Genomic DNA, 15,132 nt, shown 5'->3' with positions numbered 1-15,132 from the left:
GCCAAGGTATGGAGAGGGAGAGGGGGTTTGGTGTCCCCACCTCCCTTGCCCTCCTGTGCCTCAGTTTCCCCAACCGGGAGAGGGGGGCGAGTCCCGGTTGCCCCATGGCAGCTCCTCCGCTGGGCAAGGCTGTGGTTTGGGAGGCTGCTGCGGCCAGATGGGGTGACAGGGGCTGCTGGGACTCCCCTCGATGGTGGGTGTGGGTGGGGGACCCCAGATGTCTCCTGCTATGATGGTTTAGGGAAGAGCAAGCAGAGCCTGCAGTGAGGATCCCCTCCTGGTCACCAGTGGGTGACGCAGGGACAAGCCCATGCTCGGGTTCAAGTTTGCTCCACGCACCCTGACTCTGCCCAGGGAAGGTTTTACCTCCCTTTTTGCTATGTTTTAACTTCTTCTTTGCCTCCATCAATGCTGTGTGTGTGTGTGCTTCTGGGGTGAGCAGGAGATCTGGGGGGACCCTGGGGACAACCTGGGGGAGGGTGGGGGGATTGTCACTGCTGCCCATGCACCCCTGGGTGCTCGGACGGGGCTGCTGCCTCCTGGAGTGGCTTCAGCTATCGGGGGGGAAACTGTCATCCTCAGACCCCGTGGGCTGCTGAGCAGCCTGACCTTGAAAGGGGGACGCGAGGCCGATGGAGGGTGATGCCGGCTGCCCATGGGAGCAGCCCCAGGACTGTGCTGGGTGCGAGACGGTGGGTGAAGAGCACTGGGGAAATCTCTCCCACCTCGTCCCGTTGCCTCTGGCGTGCTGGCTGTGGGATGCCGCAGCCCCGAGGAGGGTGGCAGCAGGTCCCGAAGCTCCGGGGACAAAAGGGGCACCTCGGGAGCTGGCTGTAGGCTGCATCTCTTGTTTCTGGATCCTTCCGGGGGCTTGGGACGTGCTGCCTGCATGAGATGAGTCTTTAAATGACTCCTGCTTGTTAACTGGAGATACTGAAACTAATGAGGTGTGAGTGTGTTTTTCCTTAGCGGTTTTTTTTGGAAACCCTGCTTTGTTTTTCGGCTGAGGTCACTAAGTCACCGAGCAAACCGGCTGCAGATGAAATTCTTGAGGCCGGAGAACATGCATAAATAGAAGTTTCCTGCTCCGAGAGCTCAAACATTTCCTCCCGGCGTTCGGCTCTGCGGAGCCAGGGCCAAAGCAAACTGTCGTGCCTGGCTGGCTCCTCGCCGCCGCTCGGGCAGCGAAACTGCCCCTGCCCCGGGCAAGGCTAAAGCCACTCTGTCCTGCCAGGTGTGTGCCCACAGCCCCGGCTGAGACCGGAGGGACTTGTGACATGCCTGAGACTGTCTCCCCACCCCAGCACCCTCCTCAAAGGTCCTCTGGGACCCTGTGCCAAGGCGCCGGTCCTGCAGTGCCCGTGGCGGCTGGTCTCAGCCGTGCTGGGGTTGTGAGAGATGGGTTTTGCTTGTGGCTGTGGTGGGGGGGACAACGGTGCCGTTGGGGGCATTTGGTGCCACCGGGATGCTCAGGGGATGGAATTTGGAGACAGTGGTATTTTGGGGGTGTTAGAGTGCGCAGCACAGCGTTGTGGGGATGGGATGCTCCGGCAGCACCATCACACCTGGCTCCAGCAGGACCCCAGTGCTGGCTGTGGGCCGGGTCCTGGCAGTAACTCACTTTTCCTCTCCCGATTCTTTAGGATGCCACAAAATCCCCCAGGAGCGGGCAGTCACGCCGCAAAACATCCAGGTAGGTGCCTCAGTTTCCCCTTCTGGTGACCATCTCTGCCCTGCCTGAACCTTCCCCTGCCCCTCCAACACTTTGCTTCTCCAGATGTGCTATAGCTAGGAGATGCCCCCCGTGGAGAAGACACAGGGGTTATAACCCACCATTCCCAACTTGGGGTCCTCAAAACACCCCAATGGGGCTGGGAGCAGGGGAAAGGCTGCGGGCAGCCCTGCTGCTGCATTCCCATGTGTCCCAGCCTGTCTCGCTTGACCCCAGGGGCAAGCAGGGGGGCAAAGGGTCACCGCATGCCCTCCCCACACCACGTCCTGATGGTGGTCTCTTCCCTCACCCAGGAGCACGAGCCTGACCACGGCCATGGAGAGCAGCTGCGAGCTGGACCTGGTGTACATCACAGAGCGGATCATCGCTGTCTCCTACCCCAGCACGGCCGAGGAGCAGAACTTCTGCAGCAATCTCCGTGAGGTGGCCCACATGCTGAAGTCCAAGCATGGGGACAACTACGTGGTGAGGGACACGGCCGGGTCCCCTCCAGGCTGGGGAAGGGGCTGGAGCGCTCAGGTCCTGGGGCTGGGGTGCTGCAGGGGATGGGTGCTGCATCCTTGCCTCTGGCTGGGCTTGACTCTGGTGAGAGGGGTCTTTGCACCAAGATGGATGGATTTTTTTACCTTCCTTGAAGCTTTTGGACCCCCTGGGAGTTTTTGGCCATTGTGTTGCCTTGTGCCAAGGTGTCACTCGGGTTAATGTGTTTGGGGAAGCCTCTCACGGGGGAATTTGGGGGAGGCTTTGAGGTGAGGAAGAGGTGGGGGGCGGCAGCGAGGGAGGAAGGTGTCCCCTCACTCTGTCTTTCCTCTTCCCTGAAGCTTTTCAACCTCTCCGAGCGGAGACATGACATCAACAAACTTCACCCCAAGGTGGGTCGCAGCTGTGGGGAGCAGAGGGGCTCAGGGCAGGGCTGTCTGTTTGCGGGACCAGCTCCCTGCTGCAAACTGTTTCGGGGAGGAACAGCCACCCTTTCTATCCCACCCAGCTGGTGGAGGAGCAGAGGAGGGAAAGCACTGGGATTTCTCGATGAGTTTGTGGGGTCTCGGCTTAATTGCCCCCACCCTGTCCTCAGCCCAAACCTGGCTGTTGAGGCCTCTTGGAGACCTCCCTAGGGCATCATCCCCATCTCTGTGAACATGGGGGAACCCTGGGCAGCTTAGCCAAGGGACCCAGAGAGGGGCTGAGATCTGGGACTTGAGCGGCCCCCCAGGGCAGGGGTCTGGGTAGTGGGGTTCAGGGTTGGGGAAGAGGCTAGGAGGGGCACGTCAGGGCAAGGCAGTGGTGCCCCCTCTGGGTATGTGCCCCGAGACCGGGGACTGCGGAGGGGGCAGAGCCCGGCATGGATGTGATCCCGGGCTGTCCCCCCCTGCCAGGTGCTGGATTTTGGGTGGCCCGACCTGCACACCCCAGCGCTGGAGAAGATCTGCAGCATCTGCAAAGCCATGGACACATGGCTCAACACGGCGGCGCACAACGTGGTGGTGCTGCACAACAAGGTTGGCCGGACCCTGTCCCTGGGGTGCACAGTGATGGGAGGCTTGGGGGGCCAGGGGGCTGCAGGGACAGGGCTGGGCAGCCTCGGAGGCCGAGGGACGCGGGGAATGTGGTGGTTTGTGGCTTGGGCTGTGGGTACGTGTCAGCATATGTGTGTACATTTGTGTGTCTATAAGGGTTGAGGTGTGCATGTGGGTTGGTGCATGCATATAGGGACTGGTGTGTACCTGCCCATGTGTGGGGTGGCCGTACCGGAATCCTCGCAGGCACCACTGCCTCCGTGACACCCCTTCTGCTGTGTGCCCACAGGGGAACCGCGGCCGGCTGGGGGTGGTGGTGGCTGCCTACATGCACTACAGCAACATCTCAGCCAGGTGAGAGGGACACGTGGTCCTGGGGTGGCTCAGGGCCCCACTGCCAACCTCCATCTTGGCGGTGCCAGGGTGCTGGTGCCGATGCTTTCCTTCAACCTTTTGTCCCTGCAGTGCCGACCAGGCTCTGGACAGGTTTGCCATGAAGCGCTTCTATGAGGACAAGGTAGTGCCAGTGGGGCAGCCATCCCAGAAGAGGTGGGTCCCGGTGTGCATTTTGTCCCTGTGGCCGGGGTGGTTGGGTGCAGGGGGGCCAAGGGGGATGCTCTGCTGTGGGTCCTGCCCCTGACCTGCCTGTCCCCCCTCTAGGTACATCCATTACTTCAGCGGGCTCCTGTCTGGCAGCATCAAGATGAACAACAAGCCCCTCTTCCTCCACCATGTCATCATGCACGGCATCCCCAACTTCGAGTCGAAAGGCGGTAGGTGCCCCCATGCCTCCCTCCAGTCTGGCACCCACGCACACACCACCGCCCCACGCTGCCTGGTCGGGCTTGCTCTCCACGGGGGATATTTTCCACAATTTCCTCGGCCATTTGAATTTTCCTTTCCCTCTTGGGGACTGTTTACTCCTATTAGCAGGATGCTGCCCTTTTCCTGCAGAGATGCCCTCGGGGGCTGTCCCCCGTCTGCTGGGCACTAACCTGAGCTGTGGGGTGACAAGACTTTTCTGACAGCTTTTGGGAGGATGACATCAGATTGGGGTTGGGGTTTGGGATGTACTACCGGCTTGATGCTGGTACCCAGAAGCAGTCCCTCTCTCAAAGTCCGTCATCCCATCTCTGTCCCTAGCCCAGTGCTTGCTGCAGGTCCTACAGGACCCAAACTGGGCTATAGAGGCTTTCCCCCTCTTCCACCCCATCTAGAGCATCCCTTTCTTCCCGTCCCAGATGTTGCCCATGGCCGGTGCGGGCCGTCTGGGGTGGGGAGTGGCTGTTTGCCTTGGCTCCCTCCCTGTTTGGATTTCTCCCCCGTGACTAATCCCTGCCCCGGCCCCTCCGCCCTGCCGGCTAACAGCAGCGCGCCTTCTTTCCCCGCCTTGATGTCTTCCAGGTTGTCGGCCCTTCCTGAAAATCTACCAGGCCATGCAGCCCGTCTACACCTCCGGGATCTAGTAACTATCTCTTCACCGTGGGGCTGGGGGGGGTTCCCTCCTCCCCAGCACGGGGGGCTTGGCAAGCTGGGGGAGATGGAGAGGGTCAAGGCCATGTCCCTGTTGCTCTGTGCTTAAGTCTATTTGTGGTCCGGGAAACCAAAAAAAGGGAATTCCTTTTTCTTGAAAGTGGTAACTGGCTGTACTGGGCCATACTGGGCCCTTCTGCTGGAAGGGCTGTAGTGACTCTGCGTATCAGCAGAGGGAGCCTGGGGCTGTGCAGAGCCTGGGCTGGGTGTCCCTGGAGGGAGCGGGGACAGGGATGGGGACACCTCGCCCTCCCTGGGGGATGGAGGCGTTTCTCCTCTCCCTGCCCAAAGAGCTGCTCCTCCTGTCCGGAATCACCCTAAAAGCTCTCTTTCTCTCCCCAGTAAAGACTTTCCCCCCATTTTAACCTCCCTGTGATTTACCCCAACACCATTTTCCGACACTGCTCCCAGAGCAGGCGTTGGCAAAGGCAAAGCAGGAGCCCATTTCTCCAGCTGCCCCGATGCTCTGCCGGGGCCACATCCCAGCCTGGGACCCCCGGCTCCTGCCCCCACCCTGGAGGGAGCAGAGCCCCTCACCTCAGAGGCATTCCCATCTTACCCCCCTGAACTGAGATCTCCCTCCCTGCAGCCAGGCGTCCCCATTAGCCGAGATTTACTGCCATCCCAGCCTCGCCTTTCAGCTTTTAATAGACTGTTTATGGGATGCCGGTAATAAACTCCAGGTTTATCTTGCCTGTGAAATCCAACTCCCTTCTTCCCTCATCCCCCACTGCCGACGCCACCACCCGGAGGCAGCCCCTTCCCGCCGCCCCCCCCCCCCCCCCCCCCCAAGCACCCCTGGGAGGGGAGGGCATCCAGCAGGGAAACTGAGGCAGGGAGGAGAGCCATCCCTGAGAGCTCTCCCTCCGTGTGCCGTGCTCTGCTCGACCCACGTGAGGAGGGTGGACAGCCCAATAGCCCAGCCCCAGCACTCAGGCCCTGGTTGAGCCTTCCCACTCAGGGTTTTGAGCATCCCCATTGAGCTGTGCTTCAGTTTCCCCCTCCTGTCTGCCTCCCCCTGGGAATGGGTGCCCTTTGGGGTGAGGGACGGGACCCTCCTCTGTCACCTGGAGGGCCAGTTTCCCCCTCCTCTGTCACCTGGAGGGCCAGCTCTGTGCTTTACACCTTTCCTGGCTGGGTTTGGGTGGAAGGGGCTGGTGGAGGCGGCGCTGGGAGGTCCGGTGGAGCTCTGCACTGCAGCTCATGTCCTCCCGCTCTCCCTCTCTGCAGTAATGTGCAAGGAGACAGCCAAACAGGTATCTGCATCACCATCGAGCCTGGCTTGCTCCTCAAGGGCGATATCTTGGTAAGGAGCCTTGGCTTAGCCCTCCACGCAGGGAGCAGCTGGGGAACGGGTGGTCCTCATGCCCCAGGACCCCCCAGTTCCCCCTTGCCCAGCCCTGGGGACTCATCTTGATGGTCAGTTCCCACTCCCTTCTGCAGCTGAAGTGTTACCACAAGAAGTTTCGCAGCCCAACCCGTGATGTGATTTTCCGCGTGCAGTTCCACACGTGCGCTGTGCATGACCTCGATGTCGTCTTTGGCAAGGAGGACCTGGATGAGGCCTTCAGAGGTAACCGCCCCAGCACCCTCCCACCCAAACTCCCTCCTTCTCCCACCCCTCTGATGCCGCTCCCATCACTGGGAATTCTGGGCACCCACCCCAAATCCAGGTGGCCCTGATGAAGCAGGCCACCCCTGCTCCATGGTTGGCTGGGAGCTGAAATGCGCTGGTGCATGCTGGGATATCCCCTACCAGCTCCTATCCTTGTGCTGGCTGGGGCAGGTGCCCTGCCCTCCGAGCATGTTTGGGGTGGTCATCTGCGTGCCATTGGAGGGATGGATAGAGATGGTCCCTTTGCTCTGCTCTCTCCCTGCCAGATGACCGCTTCCCAGAGTATGGGAAGGTGGAGTTCGTGTTCTCCTATGGCCCTGAGAAGATCCAAGGTATGGCTGGCTCACTACTTTGGGGCTTAGGAGCTGGGTGCTGGCTCCTTTCTTGCTCCTTAGTTCTATCACCTGCTGCCTCCCTTGTGACCTCCCCCTGCCCTGTTTGCAGGCCCTTTGTCACCAGCGTGGGATGAGGGGTCCAGGCAGTGATGTTGATCTTGGAGCACCCATGGGTGCCCTATTGACCTCGCTCTCCTTTCCAGGAGGCCTCTTTCTGCAGCACTTGCTGGCCCAGGAGAGAGGGAAGGGGTGCTTGGGAATGGAGGACCACCCACCCAGAAAGTCCGTACCTAGGCATGCTCGCTGTCAGTCCGTCTGCCTGTCCCTAGGCAATCCCAGCCAGCCTTGTACACCTTGTTTGTGTGTCTTGGTGTACCTGCCATGCTCATCCATCCCTCTCAGTGCCCCCATTTCTACGTGACTCTCCTACCTTGTCCCGCGGCTCCTGCCCTTTTTGTCTTGCCTGTGCCTTCTCACCATCTCCTCCCTCCATCCCACCTGTGCTGGCTCCATTGTCACCTCGACTGACTGTCCTGCTTCTTCCCAGGCATGGAGCACCTTGAGAATGGGCCCAGCGTCTCCGTGGACTACAACACGTCTGACCCGCTCATCCGGTGGGATTCCTACGAGAACTTCAACATCCAGCGTGAGGACAGCACGGAAGGCACCTGGGCTGAGCCACCCCTGCCCAGCAAGCACCTGGAGAAAGGTTAGGGCTCAGAGGGCGGTCAGTGGCCAAAGTGTCCCCATGGGAATTCCCATCACCCTGGGGAAGGGGCCACCGGTGGGCAGCAGAACTAGGGGCAGGTGGCTGCTGCTAGAGGAGCGTGGCCATGGGATGGGAAAGGAAGATATTGTGGACTTTCCCTCCTGGTCTGGTGCCAGGGAGCTCAGGCTCTTTTTTTGGCACTTTTGCTCTCAAAGCCCTGTTTGCATGGAGCAGGGTCCAGCCCTGGTTCACACCCTAGAGCTTTGGGAAACCCAAACTCTCTTTCGGGAGCAGGACATAATGGGGGGACCATTAGGTCTCCCAGCTCCTGGCTCACAGTACGAGCGTGGTGTGATGTAGTTATGCCTCAGTTTTCCCTGGGGGACCTGAACACCTCACTGGCCCTGGAGGGTCCACACCATGGCTTGGAGCTGGGAAGAGCCCCTTGAGCACCCGCCTGGATGGGGCAAGTCGGCTGCCCTTGCCCGTTTGGCAGGAACAGGCCGGGCTTGTATGTCGAAGAGTGGTGGGCCCCGTCCTGGCGGTGAAGCCACCTGTGGCTGAGCAGATGCCTGAGCTTTCCTGGCCTGGTCCGGACAGGCGTCCCTGGAGTGGGGACAGCTGCGGTTCCTGATGTCCCTGAAGGTCACTGGCTGCTCCGAGTGGGAGCTGTGGGCAGCCGGGCTCGCTGGGGAGGGTGGGGACTCTGGGTGCCCAGGGTGAGCGTGGGGGTCCGTGCCCACAGTGGGGATGTGGGGCCAGAGCCGGGGTGGCTGTGCGGAGCTGGCATGGTCACCTGCCTTGGCACGGGGCAGTAAACAGGCAACTCGTGACACGCAGGCTCAGCTATGCAGCTGTCGGTCCGTCCCTGGGGGGAGGGAGTGCTTGTCCCCACCGTGGGCTCAGACCATGGCTCTGCCCCTGCTCTGAGCTGGTGGGACTGGCTGACAGCCCCCTCCTGCCTGCAGAGACCCGAGTGCCTCGGTGCATGGGTGTTTCCCTCTGGCCCCTGGGGCAGAGCCCCACAGTGCTCCCAGCCCCTCGCAGGGCTGCAGAGGTACCCTAGGGCTCCTCTCCGATCCCTCATGGGGGTCTCAGCGGGTGTTGGGGCTGTGGAGGTCCCTCCGTGTGCTGGTCAGGCCGTCCTCTCCGCAGGGAGAGTGGTGATGGGGAGCAAGGGCACCTTGGATTTGCAAACACTTCCCAGGTTTGGGGATGATCCGGGACTACTGGAGGGTGAAGCTGTAGGCAGGAGACTGCTCTCTGGCCCGTGCCAGCGCAGGCAGCTGTGAGACAGCCCATCTATAGGGGATCTCCCCCTGGCTACCCCATGGGGCACCTTGAGCAGCGGTGGGGAAGAGCCAGCGTGGGCTCGGGGTGCTCCCGTATTCCCCCCCCTCTGTCGGCACTTTTCCTCTTCTCCAACATGTCCCAGGCCAGGATGAGGACCCTGGTGCCCGGCTGTGCCAGGGGGGGTCCCTGTTTATGGTTGTTCTCACCTTATTTGGTCAGGGAATTGCACGCCACATTTTTGGCACCACCAGGCGCGAGCGAGCGGCGGCCGGGGGCGGAGGAGGGTGAGACTGGCACAGGGATCCGTGCCGGGGTGGGATCAGCTGCCGCTCCTTGTTGCTGCCACTATCCGTCCCCGCTGCTTGGCGAAGACTCCCCGCAGACTGGTGCCGCAGCCTGGGCTGACGGAATCGGGATTGCCTGCCAAACGGTGGGTCCCCCTCGCGCCGCGTCTCTGCTGGCCGCAGCTGCTCTTGGTGGAGGTAGATACCCTTTCTCCAGCAGCTTTGGCTCAGCATGGGGCACCCATATGGGCTGCGGGAGGGGTCCCTGGTAAGGTGGGGGTGACCCTGTGAGACCCCAAAGCTGGAGGGGGCAGGTGGATGGCTGGGGATGGTGCCTGTCCTGGTGTTACCCTTGCCTCTGCTGTGCTTATCCCTGGGGGCTTGGGGAAGGGGAAACTGAGTCGCAGCTGGGTTGACAGCTGACCAAGCTTGCCCAGGACAGGGGGCATGAGAGGGGGATCTGAACCCCCACATCTTGCTGGGTCCAGCAGCTGGGGGCTGCTCCGCAAACCACCCCCACAGCACAGGCTGGTCCCGTCGTTGGGCTCACCCTCTTGCCTTACCCGGGCAGGGTCCCTGCTGCCCGCCGGAATTGGGCTGCTCCGTGGTCCTTATTGAGAGCGGGGTACCCCTGTGGACCCATCCTGCTGCCTGTCATCCATCCTTGCACGGCACAGGGGAGGCGAGTGGTGTCCCCAAGCGGCTCATGGCTTCGCCTGCCATCCTTCCTCCTCCTTGAAGGGGCTTTGGGGTTGGTGCTGGCTGCATGTCAGGTTCCTGCTGTGGTCTCCATAGCCATCAGTTGGCTGAGAGAGTGTTCGGAGGCTGAAGGATGGTCATGGGGTGCTTTTTCCTTTGGCTGTTTTGGTGGTTCAGATGTCTCCTATGCTGGGTGGATGAAGGATGTTTTGCCAGCACTGTGGTGCCTCTCCTTGAGGACCAGGCTGGCTCCAGGAAGGCAGGAGGAGACCTGTGGCTGAATGCAGCACTGCTGAGTTTGCAGCTGGTTGGAGGCTCACTGCAGAGAAATTTTTGGGGTATTGCAGAAGGCAGGTGGGCAAAGCTGGATGGGAAACATCTATGGCCTGGTTTGGTTTTGCTGAGAAAATCACCGCTGATGGAGAACAGGGTGCTGGGGCTGGCACAGAGCCGGTGGAAGGGTCTTCCCCAGGGTCTGTGTGTGTGACCATGGTGGGGGGACACAGGGGTCTGCCATCCTGGTGTGGTGCAAGATAACCCAAAAGGGCTGCATGTGCCCCCTGAACCAGCAGCTCCCTGTACTGGCCGTCCCTCGGACCCGCTCTGGCTGGTCCTGCTGCACCCAGTGTCCAGTCCCCCTCCCTGCCTCCCACTTCTGTACCATCCCTGTCCCCACCGCAGGCCGGCCCTGCCCGCCCCCACTTTTTGTTGGGGCTGGAAGGGGGATGGATGGGGCCTGGCCAAATCCAACATCTGCGGGAGACTTGCTAAATCCCCACCTGAGTCATGGTTCTGGCGCGGGGCTCCCCTGCAGCTCAGCCCCGTGCACAGGGCAGGGCTGGCCGGGGTGGGGAGTGGGATGAGCATCCCACCCCTCCAGGGATGAGAGGTCATGGCACAGCCTGACTCCTTGCCTGGCAAAAGTCGGGGGGGGATGTCCCAGAGCCCCTCCAAATCGATCTGGATGCTGGTCCTGCACCTTTCCATGGGGCAGCGTGCCACTTGGATGGGGTCGCTGTCAGCCATTTGTCCCCCAGCATTCAGCGTCCCCCAGGAGGGTGAGCATCTTGTAGGGAATGTCTCCCCTTAGCGGGGCCGAATCCTGCCCCACGTATCTGGGGCTGAGGCTGTCCAGCCCGGGGCAGGCAGAGGAGGGTGAGCCGGGCTGTGTGGAGGCAGAGCGCCAAATGGGCCAGGCCAGAGCTGTTAAAGCCATCGCCGGAGCTGCCGGCGGGGCTGCTTCTCTCCCCCCGCGGCTGGATCCGTCCCCTGGCCGGACTCGGCGGGGAGGGGAGCCGCTGGCTCTCCGCTCGTCTTCGCCAGCTGACTTAAAGCCCAAGGAATCTGCTTCCCTCTCCCCATCCCACCCCTCTCCGCCACTCTCTGCTCCGGCCACTGCAAGGTAAGGGCTCGGTGGGGTGGGTGTTCTTGGAGGGGACCCGGCTGGGCTGGATAGAGATCCATGGGGAGCGTCTCCCCCTTGCTTCTGGTGATTCCCCGTGGGAGAAATGCTGGAGCATCCATGGGCTTGGCTAGACATTTCGGCTGGAGTGTGGCTGCTTCCAGGGCACAGTCTGTCCTCTGACCTGGTATTTGGGGCTGTCATATGGCAGGGTGATAGGGTTCAGTCCCTCTGGGATGAGGAACTGGGCAGGGCTGGGATGCAGGGGGAGAGGGCTGGGCTGGTGAAGCTTCCTTTCTCTTCCCCCTTTAAACCGTCCTTGAATTCAAAACCTGCTGGTGCGTGTGTGTGGGGGTCTGGGCTGTCCCCACACAACCAAGCTGGAGGGGGGAGCCCTCGACCTGCCCTCCCGTGGGCTTCCCGCAGTTGCTAAACCAGAGCGAAAAATAAAAAGTCAGAGAAGCAAGCAAACCTCGGAGGTTTTGGGAGGATGCTGAGTAGGTGTGTGCCACTATTTGGGAGCAAACAGGGCTGTGAGTCAGGGGGCTGGCTGGAAAAGCTGCTCTCATCCCCTGCCATCATCTGTGGGGGTGTGGGAAACACAGATTTTGGGGATCAGAGCAGGGGGAGCCCTGCATTTTGCTGAGTATGTTGGATCAGTGGAGGTGTGGGGGCTTGAGCACGGGTTCAAGCAGGGGCCTGGACACAGGGTGGGCTCGCTGTCACCTGGACCAGTGAATTGTCAGCACCATCCCAGAACGGATTTTGCCTGGGATGGAGCAGCACGGTCACAGGGTGCTCTGGGATGGACGGGATCACGCTGCGCCTCTTGCCACGGGACAGGGCAGCACATGCCACCCTGAAACCAGTGCCGGCGTGTCCACGTTGTGCTGTGGTGCTGGTGGGGCAGAGAAAGGGGGTTGTAAGAACGGGTTGGGTTTGGTGGAGAGTGTGGTCGGTGACTTAGCTGCAGTGGGTTCCTACTCCTCGTTGGCTGCGTACTTATTTAAGATGGAGAAACTCAAGTCTCCAGCAAGACGTTTGGGCTTGCAGTCCCGGCTGGGTTACAGCATCACGTGTGGCCTGAAAGGACATCCTCACCCCGAATGTGTCACTGCTTTTTGGGGACATGTGTGACCTGTGTGTACACAGGAGCTGGGCAGGGCTGGGGAGTCTCAAACTTGGGGAGGGGGGGTGTCATCCAGTGGGGCGGTGCTCAGCACCTGGTGCGGGGAGGCAGGCAGGCTGTCCAGCTGTCTGTCCGTCGTGCCTAGGAAACAGTTAACGCTGGGAAGCCCTGCCTGTGGAGGAAGTAGTTAATATTCATAGCGAGGAGCTGTCTGTCCTGCTGTCCTCCCTCCCTGGCTCCCGCCCTCCCCGCACCTCGCTGGGGTTAACCGGGGCTGGGGCTCAGGCTTGGGCGGCCCCCAGCCGCCTTCCCCGACGCCTCTCCCCTTCCCCTCCCGCTCGGTCCCTGTGTGGTCCGGGGTGGAGGGCAGCACAACCGCACCTCCTCGCCTCCAACCCATCTCCTGCCTCCGCCGCCTTCCTCTCCTCCATCCTCCTCTCCGGCACCCCGTGTCCTGGGGGTACCCCGTATCCATCTGAGTGCCTCCGGCATCCCGCTGCTGTCAGGGTGCCCCTCTCGCTGGCCCCGCGGGATATGGCGCTGGGGAGGGAATAGCTCCTTCTGCGAGAGGGAAAGCAAAGCCAAAGGGACAAACGCCAACCAAAGCCAGCCCCGGGCTGTCGGCTCCTGTCCTGGACGGACACACGGAGCCGGCTGCAGACACCGCTCGAGCTGCCACCGCACCAGGTCCCCCTGGAAGGCTCTGGTGCTGGAAGGAGCGAAGGAAAGGGATTTTACTGCCCACTCCTTCTCTTCGCCTGGGATCTTTTCTTCCCCGTCCCCTTTGGTAAGTCCTGACTTTGCTTTTCTTTGAGCTGGACGGGATGGGGGAAAGTTCTGGGAGTGGGTGGGAAATTCATGGCCACGGTGACCCACGGCTCAGGGGCTGTGGTTACTTCTTACTATCATATCTGAGCACAGGATGAAACCAGAGCTGGGGGGGGAGTGCTGAGTTCTTCCCCGTGGGACTCAGCCTGTATCCTTCATCTTATGAAGGGGTCCGGGACCCCAGGATCTTCCTTGCTGGCTGATGCTCTGGAGATGCCCCAGGACCAGGGCTCTGGCTGGTGGGGAGCGGAGGCAGCGGGTGGGCTGCTTCAGGGGGCAGGACCAGGGGAGACAAGGTGGTACCCCAGCCTTATCCTCTACGCTGGTGGAGAGTCCCGGCCAGGATTTGTGCCAGTGCATGATGCTGTATGGTGCCACCTCACTGGGCATGAGGCATGGGGCTGGGATCTGGGGATGTGAACTGACCCTCCATCCCCTTGTCACGCGTCCCCTGGACCAATTTATTTTCCTGGGTTGACCTGCAGGGTGCTGGGGAGGGAGAGGACAGAGTGTTGCCCTGCCGGGACAGCGAGCCTGGCAGCACGGGTAGGACCAGGCTGGGCTCAGCGCTTCCCCCAGCCGCCTGGATATACAGCCGGAGCACATAGAGCCGGAGCAGAGCTGCGTCCGGGGTTAAACCGAACCCAACCCACGCTGGGATGGCACAGCTTGCCAGGCTGGAGCTGCTATGACCTTCAGGGACGAAATCTGACCTTGCTGGGAGCTGCAAACATTTTGCAAACGGCGACCTGGGAGCCTGCTGCTCTGGGGACAGCTGCTTCGGCTCAGGCAGCCTGTCCCCGCCTTCCCTTGCTCTTTTTTGGGGGATTTTATTCAACTTCTCAGGTGACAAGTGATGGGCAGCCTTATAAATGATACTATGGCCCAGGAGGGGTCCTGGGAGTGGCGGGGAATAGCAGAATTTGGATCTTGGCGTCCGAGCCCAGGGAACGCTTAGGGACAAGGACAGGGTGGGCAGTCAGGTGTGGGGCAGAGCAGCCCATGGGATGAGGGCCTGGCCCATGGTGGAGGTGTCATGGCCTCTTCCTTGCTTGCTACCCTGGTACTGCTCTTGGGGTGGGGGCCACCAAACCCTTCATGTCCCTGCCTGGCTGAAGGGTCCCGGGAAGGTGGGATGGGACAGTCGGAGCTTTCTGGCTCTGCCATGAACTGTGTTGTGCCCCATCCTGACCCCGCTTTCGAGATGTTTCTCCCAGCCGTGGGGCGGTGCTCAGCCCAAATTCTAATTAAAGCCTTTCCCAGCTATTTTCTCCCTTGGTGCCACGTGCTTTCATTTATATTTATTTATTCCCTTTTCCTTTCTATTCCCCTGCCCTATTTATCCCAGCCCCCACCCTGGCTCTTGCCCTGTTTCCCGGGACTGGCCAGCACCCATCGCTGCCATCAGACAGGAGGGCTGGGCGACGGCCCGGCTCCAGGCAGTGTCTCAACCTCTCCGCCTTGACATTGCCCCTGGACACGCTGCTTTTTCCTTTGTCCATGGGAAGGGATTCCCTCCCTCTCTCCCCCTTTTCCACAGTATGGGAGGTGTTGTGGAGTCAAATGCTGCCGGTTCCTGGCTACACCATCTGGATGAAGGAGCTCCGAGTCTCCGGGAGAAATTGTGGACTCCATCCTCATCCTTAACTTGCGCTGAGTGCCTGGAGAGGACCTTGCTGCATGGCCCTGGGGCATCTTCAAGCCAAGGGGGAGCTTTGGGGCTCGGCTGCCTCCTTGGGATGCTGCTGGCAGGGATTTGGGAGTGGAGCAGCGAGGAGGGGGCCCTGACTTGGTAGGACACATGCTGGCTGTTATTGCCCCCCTCCACTTTACGGCGAGGGGGATCAGTGGCACAGGAGGTGCTGGGGCACAGGCACCGTGGCATGGGACTGGTTAAGCCATCCCCAGCTCAGGGTTGGCTTTCGGAAGTGTTTTGCTCGCAGATAGGAGCGCTCTGATTTCACACTATCGCGTTAGGGCCGTCTTCCGTCCCTGAGTCAGCCGCCTGGCCCCCCGCCAGAGAAGAGTCATTTTTTCCTCCAAAAGAAAGTGTTTA

At 61.1% G+C, this 15,132-nt stretch overlaps 1 protein-coding gene across 9 annotated transcripts in view; it reads left to right on the top strand.

The window, feature by feature from the left end:
* TNS1 (tensin 1) overlaps positions 1–15,132 on the top strand; it is a 55,730-nt gene that overhangs the window by 11,506 nt on the left and 29,092 nt on the right. For all 9 annotated transcript variants that reach the window (XM_082483236.1, XM_082483235.1, XM_082483233.1 and 6 more), the window contains exons 3-14: positions 1,644–1,693; positions 2,026–2,197; positions 2,554–2,604; positions 3,109–3,231; positions 3,539–3,603; positions 3,715–3,798; positions 3,910–4,022; positions 4,654–4,714; positions 6,013–6,088; positions 6,226–6,355; positions 6,664–6,729; positions 7,280–7,441. In XM_082483236.1, the coding sequence (XP_082339362.1) occupies positions 1,644–1,693; positions 2,026–2,197; positions 2,554–2,604; positions 3,109–3,231; positions 3,539–3,603; positions 3,715–3,798; positions 3,910–4,022; positions 4,654–4,714; positions 6,013–6,088; positions 6,226–6,355; positions 6,664–6,729; positions 7,280–7,441 (1,153 nt within the window). The remainder of the gene's footprint in view (positions 1–1,643; positions 1,694–2,025; positions 2,198–2,553; positions 2,605–3,108; positions 3,232–3,538; positions 3,604–3,714; positions 3,799–3,909; positions 4,023–4,653; positions 4,715–6,012; positions 6,089–6,225; positions 6,356–6,663; positions 6,730–7,279; positions 7,442–15,132) is intronic.

This window comes from Vanellus vanellus (assembly GCF_965231255.1).
Source record: "Vanellus vanellus genome assembly, chromosome: 5".
Classification (NCBI taxonomy): Eukaryota; Metazoa; Chordata; class Aves; order Charadriiformes; family Charadriidae; genus Vanellus; species Vanellus vanellus.
This window is presented reverse-complemented; position numbering and strand designations above follow the sequence as displayed.